A 10,949-nucleotide genomic window follows, 5' to 3' on the forward strand; every position below is an offset into this window, starting at 1 on the left:
AAAGATGACTTAATCGTTGTGTGATAAAAAGTTATGCAACTTTCTCAATACATAGACTCACTTGAAAGTTGGCTATACTTATATTCAGGCGATGTTCACATTATGATTCTGCCCTCTGTATCACGTGTTTGCTGGAAAACTGTGAAAACGGAATGCTGATGTCTATGTATACAGAGGTACCTCAACATACAATGACATCAGGTTACAATATTTTCATTGATTCTATGGATAAGGGATAACAAGCTGAGATGGGAATGCCCCCGTAAGATATTTCATAGGACATACACCTTAATAGGACATATGGACACAGGGGTTGTCTTCATGAGACAAACTCCTAGAAAGTACTTGGCAATGACCATCAATGCATTGGATTACCTCAATGACATCAATGTGCCAGGATAGTGATAGCAAACTGCTTCTAAATGGCAAAGTACTCCATGCTGACAGCTAGGCTGCCACGGAATATCCAGGAAGGGTGCGGGGAGGAGTGAGCCCTGAATTTGCCTCGCCCAGCTGTCCCTACCTACCTGCCTCCAAACAGCCCTGGATGGCTGTGGGCAACTGGGTGACATCCTCTGACCTGCGACTAAGACAAGACAGACAAAACAACTAGTGATAATGGAACAGGCCTGGTCAAACCTAACGGACAACGAGGTACAGAGTCAGAATCCAAAGAGAAGTCATAGGTACAAGAGGCGAGATCAGATAACTGATATAGAGGTACAGAGATAAAGATACAGGGTGCGCTTGGCACGCTCAGGTGAGACCAATTGTGTCAGGGCCCCGGGGAACAAAGACACACAGGACAAGTGGGCCCTATGGCTAACACTCCCCATGCTGTCCCTACCTACTTGCAGTGCAGGTCCTGAATGACTGTCCCCAACTGGGCGTCAGTCCCTGCACTCATATAAGTGCAAAACACAGACAAGACACAGTACAGGCGACAAATGGACAAATGGAGGAAGAAAGCCAGAGATGCAACAAGGTAAACGGAGAAACCAAAGCTAGAGATAGTAGTAAGATGAACTAAGGACTAAGCAAGGCACACTGAGAACTAAGCAAGATACACTGAGAACTAAGCAAGGTAAACTGAAGACTAAGCGAGGCACAGAACCAAAAGACAATGACTGGTAAGAAACAGGCCAGGGTCAGGAAACAAGGAATACATATTGTAAGACAAAAAGGCTGGATCTAGCTGAACAGACAAGCTGGACAAAGCTATCAAAAGCCCAGACTGAAGGGAGAGAGACAGCTATAAGGGAGACCATGTCCTAGACACAAAGCTCAAGGCAAGGCACAAGGCTTAGGGTACTATTACACAGAACGATAATCGGCTGAATCGGCCGATTATCGCTCCAAGTAATAAATATAATGATCAGCCGATGACAACGATCATCGGCTGATCGTTGGTATAGGTTCTGACCTATTTTCGTTGGGCGCCGACCCCGCACCGCTACGTATAATATTGGTGTGCGGCCGGCGACTGACGATATACATCACCTATCCACGCTCTAGCTTCATAGCTGCCTGTCAGCTGACAGACCGCTTGGCCAATCACAGGCCGCGGCGGTCCCGGCGTGTGATTGGCTGAGCGGCCTGTCAGCTGACAGGCCACTCTGAAGCTAGAGCGCGTGGGACCTGTGGAGAAACGGGAAGCAGCAGCAGCTCTGGAACGTGGATAGGTAATGTATGTAGTTTAAACAAGGGCTGCAAAGACATCGGTAACTATGTCCTTGCAGCCCTTGTTAAACGATTATCGGGCGATAATAGGCCCAGTAAACGAGCAACGATCTAGCAGATCGCTGATCGTTTACAGGTATTATCGGGCCCCCATCGGCCTGTGTAATACCACCCTTAGGCAGGAGAAACACAGAAAGCCAGAGGAGATAAGACCTGTCCATTAGAACACAGCAGAGACAATTAGTGAGAAAGCCACAGCAAGGTAAGTGCAGGGAGAACTAAGAAACATGGAACGGATCACCAAAGACAACAGCAAAGAACATAATAAAACCAGGAATGGACTTAAGGCCAAAAGCTCAGACTTTGGCGCAAAAGGACGAATCTTCGCCACAAAGGGTGGCGCTGGTGCTTTTTCAGGCACAATCAGGACAAATAGCTAGCAAAGACTGATGGACAAACAACATGTGATTGGAACAGGCCACAGAGTGACAAAGCAAAGAGTGAGTTGAAAGGCAGGATGTCACTCACAAGCAAAACAAAGGCTAACTGTTAAATGACCAGAGGGAACTCAGCAGAGAAGAGATGGGTGTGGTAGAGAATCAATTACTAGAGCAGAATGAATTGAGCTGTGTGCAAACAGTGTTCAGGTGCAAATGAAATATAAAATTCAAATACTAAATCATGGCTAAGAGCGCATTCTCAGCCGTATACAATAAGCTGAGGACCACACTGAGGTCCGAACAGGCACAAGCATGACACGTACAAAAAAAGCAAACAACAACTTCTGAACACTGTGTTTTTAGGATACTTATTGAAAGGTATAGGATATAAATAGTTTACCATATTGTTTTTGTTTAGCACGTCATGTGGCGTCACAACCATGGAACAGATCTGTGCTCCTTGTATCTCTGTCTTGTAAGGCAAATGGCTATTTACAGCCTGGAGTGCTTCGGCTTATGGCACTGGTGAGTTGTTCAAGAATCTTAACATTTTATCTATTTAGAATATAGTTTTAAGTAAATCAATAAAATTAGTGTTCATATAACAGGCTTATCTGTTATTTTAATTTATGAGGTAAGGAGGTTTTCAGACAACATTTATCAATGACCTGTCCTAAAATTTATGTCATATCTGGAGGAAGTTTGCCCCCCCCCCAAAAAAAAAAAAAACTTCTAAGAATGTATTCTTTATTTATTTATTGTTAATAGAATGGGAAATCATAAAATAGTCTATGTAACAAATTTATTGGCTCATTTAAATAAAATATATTTTTTTTATCTAAAAACAATAAAATTATATACATACAAAATATCTGTTAAGTTGGAATCACAGTTTTTGTGTCAAAACCAGAAGTAGCTCCAACTTTAAAGAGAAGTACAAGTCCTCCCTTTATATTTTCCATCCTATTTGGATCTACTTCTGGCTTAGGCACAAAAAGTTATCGAAAAAAAAAACTGGCATGTGTGAAACCAGGATTAAGTAGTTTTTCATGGTTCTTTTTCCCTGCTCTTGCTGAAGACCTGATTGGATACAGGCTTCAAGCACATGTCCAGGGGAACTTGTGTTGAGGGAATAGAGCATGGGTCTCCAAACTGCGGCCCTCCAGCTGTTGCAAAACTATATTTCCCATCATGCCTGGACAGCCAAATCCAAAGCTTTAGCTGTCCAGGCATGATGGGATTTGTAGTTTCGCAACACCTCGAGGGCCGCAGTTTGGAGACCCATGGAGTAAAGTGAATTTATTATTGGCCCAGGTATGTTCACTGAACCTAGTAGATTCTAGTTTAGCAATCTTGAAAATTGCCCATTGACTTTGATAGTGTAGACCCACTTTTTTCAGAAAGGATCTACTTGGGGGGAAAAATACTGCAATAAGGGCAAATCTACTTGTGAAATGAACCATCAAGTAGAAAAAAATATACATTGTAGAATATTATTGATTTTGAACCAGTAACTTTGCATTTTATTCCTGAAGGGATCAGCTTTAAACTATTCTGAAAATATGAATACTAAGTGTTGCCTGTAACACAGACACCATTTACTGTTGCCAAAAACTAAGTAATGTGAAACTCGAAATGGCATTTCACAATGTTTTTTCTCTTTTTTAATGAAGTTTGTGAAATATGAGAGTCTGAATGTCCTTACACTGGATGAAATAGATCAACTTATTGATGAGGCAGCACACTTAAAAAAGATGGACCTTTCACGTACTGTCTTGCTGGATTTGCAGATTTTTCTATTACAGGTTTGAATCTCCCATAAAATCCCCTCATTATTTATTTAACTGTTTTACTGCCAGGACAATGTTCACATTTTTTATGTACACAAATAAAAACTAAAAACAGCCAGGTTAGAATACATTCACAAGCACTATGCAGATTTGATGCAGTTTTCGATCATTTAGTTACATATTGATTACACAACATTAAAGGGGTAATCCAGCACTACAAAAACATGGCCACTTTCATACAGAGACAGCACTTCTCTTGTCTCCATTTTAGGTGCAGGATTTGTAACTCACTTCCATTGAAGTGAATAGAGCTTTATTGTAAACCACACCTGACCTGGAGACAATAGTTGTCTCTGGAAGAAAGTGGCCATGTTTTTGTAGCACTGGATAACCCCTTTAAATCTGCAGCCTTATTCTCTACTGTAAGAGCAGTGAGACTGTGGAACTCTCTGCCACATGATGTTGTCATAGATGATTTATTACATAAATTCAAGGGAGGTCTGGATGCTTTTCTTACAAGTTATGGTCACTGGATTACATGCGATAGGACGGTGATTCAGGGATTATTTTAATTACCATTTGGAGTCTGGAAGGAATTTTTCTCCCTATGATGGGACAATCAGCATCTGCCTCGTGAGTGTTTTTAGCCTTCCTCTGGATCAACACTTTAGGGTTTCTGTAGGTTGTACTTGGTGAACTCCTGTTTTTTTTTAACATGCTTGATCCTTTGCTAGATAGGTCTGTTAGCACCTTGGTTGGCTCCTGTGTTCGTGTTTAACATACTTGTTTTAAACTCTTGAAGAGCATAAAAAGGTAAATGTTAAATGAGTGCTAAAATATGATTATAAACTGTTTGTTATTACATTTCATTATAAGGTTCTGTTCCCACACAGTATTTTGCTCAATATTTTGAAACCAAAACCAGGAGTGGTCCTATGTTAATTTGTATCTGAACCCGCTCCTTAGTTGTATCGCTATATCCACATTGGTAGTGAAGCGATCTTAGATGACACCAAGTTGATACACACATCCTATACACATTCACTCAGAGCACTCTGGTAATAAGCTGCACCAGCTGTAAACTAGGAGTGGATTGAAAATACAGGAAGGCTATGTTCACACACTTGAAATTGAGTGGATGGCCGTCATTTATTGGCAAATAACGGACATTATTTCTAAATACGGCCATTGTTTTAAAATAACAGTAATTATTTGCCATTAAGTGGCGACCATGCACTCAATTTCAACAGTGTGTGAACATAGCCTTTCTGTGTTTTCAATCCACTGGTTTTGTTGCAAAATACTGAGCAAAAATACTGGCCCAATCAGGTGCACAGTGGAATTAGTTTAGCAATTACATATCTTCACAGTCCCTACAGCCTAGGGCCATGTTTACACGATGTAAAAACACCGGCCGTTCTGTGACCTTTGATGGAGCGTGCGGCTGGAGCGGACTCTCCATTGTGTGACTTTTCAGGCATGTGCGGCCGCTATTCAATGAATAGCGGTCGCACAAAACTGACAAGTCAGTTTTTCGTGTGGCCGCTAGGGATCCCGGCCGGAGTGTATACTATGTGTATACACTCCAGCCTGGATTCCCTCAGTCTGCAGCGCACGTAAGTTTTGAATCAATCACGGCCATCGTTGCAAATCGGCAACAATGTCCGGATTATTCAAAACTTATGGTGTGAACATGGCCCTGGGCTGTATTCATATTTTTCTGGACTCTCTAGGGCTGCATCCAACTTCTTCAGCCATCAGTATTGAAATAGCAAACACTCAGACTTAAAGAGGATGTACCACCAGGTACATCCTCTTTAAGCTGAACCCACGGATCGAACGGCGCTGTCATGGGGAAGCCAGTTCCCGTGCACAGCGCCGTTCTATGCATCGGAACCGGCCGGTGCGCAAGCACTGGAGGTAGGCCGGCCCGCCCCCAGTGGGAGGGAATTCCCTCCCCTCTATGACGCGGCTCCATTCATTCTAAGGACCGCGGCACCAGCTTCCGTGACGGCGCCATTCGATCCGTGGGTTCAGCTTAAAGAGGAGTTACCTGGTGGTACATCCTCTTTAAGCATGCTGGAGTCGTTGCAGTCATCTCTAGTGGTGGTGGAAGGGTTAAACATATGTTTTCAACGTTCTTTATTGTCAGCCTATATTATCATATTGTTGCATAGGTTTTCAGATTTATCTTGTGTTTTTTAGATTCAGAATAAGTGTATAGCATTTGAGCCAGCTAAGAAAGCAGTAATTGAAGAGCTTTTACAGCATATTGACAGTATTCCAAAGGATTCAGTCTCCTCGTCTATATTGTATCCTTTTTCTCAATAGCAGCTCAGCTTCCCTTTCCCTGTAATGTGACCTTTGCCTAGGTCACAAGTCATGCATACAAACCTACCCTATGCAAAGAATAGGTCATTGTGCCTGTATCCATGGGGTTTGCTGTAAAGCGAGGATGAGGAAACTGCAGCACCCCAGCGGTTACAAAACTACAAGTCTCATCATGCCCGGACAACCAAAGCTAAAGTCTGGGTATGATGGAAATTTTGTAACAGCTGTAGGGCTGCCGTTTCCTCATCCCTGCTGTAAAGTATATCAGTAAATGCTGTTAAAAATCGGAAAATGGAAACAAATAAGAAAACATGTTTTGGTATCTGGTTTTGATCAGTGAAAAAAAAAATCTAGGCAATACATATACTTTAAAGTAAATACGTTTTTAAAAACATAAAAAAGATATAAAAAATGTATAACATCTTCCTTTCCCCTTTTATCGTCTGAAATAAAAGCATAAAAAAGGCATAGTTGGCGTTGCTGCATTCAGAAATGTCTTCGCCATTAAAGTTTAATGTTATTTATTCTGCTTGGAGATATATACAATGATCCCTCAGCATACAACGTTAATAGGGACAACCTCAGTCTGGTGACACCGTAGTTCAATGGAAAACCAGTAATTGGTACCGATGCCCCTGAAATGTGAACCTCCAATAAGAGAATAAAGAACGAAGAAAAATAAGCAAAGAAATAACACCAATAAAGCAAAACTATTTAGTAGAATAGGCAACTGAAAACTGCTCCATTTCTAGAATAGAAGTATCTTTAGGGTCTGGTCTTGAACTTATGGCACTGCTGGAAAAGGTTTGCAAAAAAGATTGTTTTGGCAGGTTTTTAAAGAGGTAGTCCTTGGCAGCATTTCTCCTGTCTTGGATGGGGGTTTTGCAGCTCAGTTCCATTGAGGTAAATGGAGTGAAGTGAATATCACACACAACCTGAGGACAGGGTGGCGCTGTTTTTTCAAGAATTTAGCTATGCATTTTTCTGATCCTGGATCACCCATTTAAAGTACGTAAGAACCATATGAATAAAGAGGTAGTACACCTGCATTCACTATCTATGGGACACAGTCCATCAGCATTCGCAATGTTTACAGTAAAGCCAAGTTCCCACTGAGCAAAACTAGCAGAGCAAAACATGTTAGTTCTTCAGCGCGGACAGAGCAGGAGCGCGCGCCTCCCATAGACTCCCATTATGAGCGGGAGGCTAACGGCATGCCGCGGCGGACAATTCCGTCGCGGAATTCCGCTAGCTTTGCTCAGTGGGAACGGGGCCTTAGTGATGTCTGCCATCTTGCAGACTGCGACACTGGCAGGCCACCGCGGAATTCCACTCTTTTTGCTCAGTGGGAAAGAGGCCTAAGACAATGATGCTAATTGGCTGCTCGGGGAGCTTGTGCTGACTGTCTCATATATTTCAAGCAGTCTCACAAGTGCTGATCCTAAAAACTCTAAAAAGACCACCTAGTCCGCCTTTATTATTCCCTTTCTTATTATTTTAGTATAGATATATATTATACCTTAAAGGAGAAGTCCGGCGGATTCTAAAATCAGGCAGGGGGGACATTGAGTACTTATACTGACTTACCTCTCCCCGCACCCGCAGTGAGCGTCAGGGCCAGTCGTGGGACTCCTGCTGGGTACCGGGCTCACTGGAGCTGACAGTCACTGATTGGCTAAGCAGCCAGTCCATCAGCGGTCAGTCCATCAGATGTGATCATAACTCAGTATATCAGTACTTCAATTAATCAATCTAATTTTTTTTTATCAACTTTAATTCCACCTGGACAGGCGATTTTAAGTAACTTTGTAATTGGGTTTATTAGCCAGAAAATGCATTTTTATCATGAAAAAGCAGTTTGAAGCTCTCCCCCCTGTCTTCATGGTTTTCTATGGAGAGGGGAGGGGTGGAGGGAGATGAGACACCAAAACAGGACAACAAAGAGTTAATTTACAGCTATATCAAAACTGACCTCTCTGACCTCTGAATACCAGCTTTTACACAGCTCCCACTGTGTAATCCTTTGTTCTCTGCTCTCTGCTGGCGACTAATCTCCATCCTCCTTCGTCCCCCTCCCCTCTCCATAGGTTACACAGGGCTCCACTGATGTAAACTAGTCGAGATTTCCTGGTAATGAGCAGCGGATGAGAGAGAGGAGGGGGGGGGGGGACCTGGGGAAAGTCTTTTTGAATGCAGATAATGGCATATTTGCCTAATAAACCCAATTACAAAGTTTCTTAGAATCGCCTGGACTATTGATTTCTGCCAAAAGGAAAAGACAGTGACACTTTAAGTGATCAATAATTACATCCAGAATACCTCATAAACATCAACGTCTCCTCGCTAAGCATGTACACACCAAAAAGTAAATGAGGCTAGTTAACAATAAAATACTTCCTTTATTTTTCAAATTACACAAAACAAAAAAAATCTAAAATCAACAGACCAGACTAAGGTGAAGATTCACAAGATTCACTCAGCAGTACATCATCATTTCACATAGTATAATTATTTTCTATATGGGGAGTAAGTGCTCAAACCCTCAGTTTGAATTGCACCTATATTCCGTCTATGTATAACACTGGGGCCCATAGTTGGGCATTACAATACCAGCCATTCCCAACATGGGTGCTTATCACATATACATTGCATCAAATACTCGCCCACAGATTGCTGAAAATTATGCCACCACCAGGACCCCCTCAATGCACGTTTCACGTTGTATCGCTTCCTCAGGAGGGCATCCAGAACTGGACTCAGTATTCCAGATGTGGCCTCACTAGAGCTCTATACAGCGGGATCACAATCTCCCTCTTACTGGTTATACCTCTGGATATACAGCCCAGCATACTATTAGCTTTCCCCACCGCCTGGTTGCACTGGTGACTCATTATAAGCCTGTCAGAAATCACTACCCCTAAATCCTTCTCTTCAGAAGTCTTTGCCAACACAGTACTGCCGATATGATATTCGGATAGAGGATTCCTCCTCCCCAGGTGTATTTTTTTTACATTGGAAACATTGAACTGCAGTTTTTATTGTTTGGACCTTATATTTAGTAAAGCTTAATAATTTTCTATATTACTGACACCTCCAGAAATATCAACCTTTTTGCACACTTTTGTGTCATCAGCAAACAGACAAACATTACCTACTAAACCTTCTCCTATCACTTACAAACAGACACACACACACACACATACTTACATACATACATACACATACAGTGAATAGCTGTATGTTTTGGATCAATGACTTCTTGGTACAGGACAATGGTGGCCTGCCAGTGTCGCAGTCTGCAAGATGGCAGACATCACTAAGGCCCCGTTCCCACTGAGCAAAGCTAGCGGAATTCCGCGACGGAATTGTCCGCCGCGGCATGCCGTTAGCCTCCCGCTCATAATGGGAGTCTATGGGAGGCGCGCGCTGCTGCTCTGTACGTGCTAAAGAATGAACATGTTCATTCTTCAGCGCGGACAGGGCAGGAGCGCGCGCCTCCCATAAACTCCCATTATGAGCGGGAGGCTAACGGCATTCCGCGGCGGACAATTCCGTCGCGGAATTCCGCTACCTTTGCTCAGTGGGAACGGGGCCTAATGCGTGAAGGCATTGTAAATTATTGCTGTACTTAAAAGGGATCTGTCATCAGAAAATGATCTATTGTTTAAAGGGGTTATCCACCTAAGAGCTAAAAAAATTTAAATGCTCCCAAACTATGTGGTCTTACTCACCAAGTCCCCCTCATTATTTTGAGCCGTCTCCTGTCTTTCTAGCTGCTGCCGTTCCTGAGTTACAAGTTTTTCCAAAAGCCAATCTATATCCAAGATGGCGCCAGCCAGGAAACTACATTTCCCATCATGCATCTCCCTGATTGGTCCGTTTGCGTACTTGTACCCTTAGCGTTCTGTCCTGCCCACTGCTGTCATTGCTATTGCACAGTAACACAGGACTTTTTTTACATCACATCACCTCAATATATATTCCGTACTGGCTGATGATGCAGCAGAGCTGATGCGCGCATGGTGTAGCTACAGAATTACAGCAAAAGGAGACAACGGTAGATAGAGAAGACAATAGAAGTTCAACCTCTACTCCGCTTTGCATAACATGATATGAATAGCTATATACAGGCTAAGCATTGCTTATATACACAGTACATGTAATGCATTTACCCCCATAGACTGTGCAGACGCCTATTATTAGACAGTGCCGTCTATTGATGGTAGGAGTCAGATTCATGTCCGTATTGATCTCCTTAACATTAGCCCTACCAGATATGTAGATGGAATCGCTATATGCCTGACTGATGTGGCAGAGTAAGAAATGTCAGCAGGATGTGATGACTGGGACTATGGTCATCAGGATCCTACTCACATATAATAAAGACCAATGGATGTCCCATGTGGTGCAGAAATCTTTGCTTTTCCTGATATAATATAAAGTAATTTGTAATAAATAAAGTCAGGTTACGTGTTACGAGCCTTTGTTTCTTTTAGAGCTTTGGCTTGGAATATATTTTCAGTTGTTTTTCTTAAATACAGACAACCGCTCCATACTTGGAACCTCAATTGTCATGATGGCGGAGGGTCCCTGTGGTCAATCCAACGATCATACATTCATCCCCTACTTACTTACTTTGGCTATTTTATTTTTTTTATAAAGTTGCAGGACAGCAAGTCATAGACAAATCACACAACTATTTTGGTTG

General features: G+C 42.4%; 1 protein-coding gene across 9 annotated transcripts in view; it reads left to right on the top strand.

The window, feature by feature from the left end:
• The window catches only part of MEI1 (meiotic double-stranded break formation protein 1), a 110,755-nt gene extending 100,047 nt beyond the window's left edge, over positions 1 to 10,708 (top strand). For all 9 annotated transcript variants that reach the window (XM_069967290.1, XM_069967297.1, XM_069967298.1 and 6 more), the window contains 4 exons: positions 2,539 to 2,645; positions 3,794 to 3,925; positions 6,116 to 6,222; positions 10,516 to 10,708. In XM_069967290.1, the coding sequence (XP_069823391.1) occupies positions 2,539 to 2,645; positions 3,794 to 3,925; positions 6,116 to 6,222; positions 10,516 to 10,561 (392 nt within the window). In that variant the 3' untranslated portion in view covers positions 10,562 to 10,708. The remainder of the gene's footprint in view (positions 1 to 2,538; positions 2,646 to 3,793; positions 3,926 to 6,115; positions 6,223 to 10,515) is intronic.
• The last annotated feature ends 241 nt before the right edge of the window (positions 10,709 to 10,949 follow it).

The sequence above is a fragment of the Dendropsophus ebraccatus genome, chromosome 4 (genome assembly GCF_027789765.1).
Source record: "Dendropsophus ebraccatus isolate aDenEbr1 chromosome 4, aDenEbr1.pat, whole genome shotgun sequence".
NCBI classification, from domain to species: domain Eukaryota; kingdom Metazoa; phylum Chordata; class Amphibia; order Anura; family Hylidae; genus Dendropsophus; species Dendropsophus ebraccatus.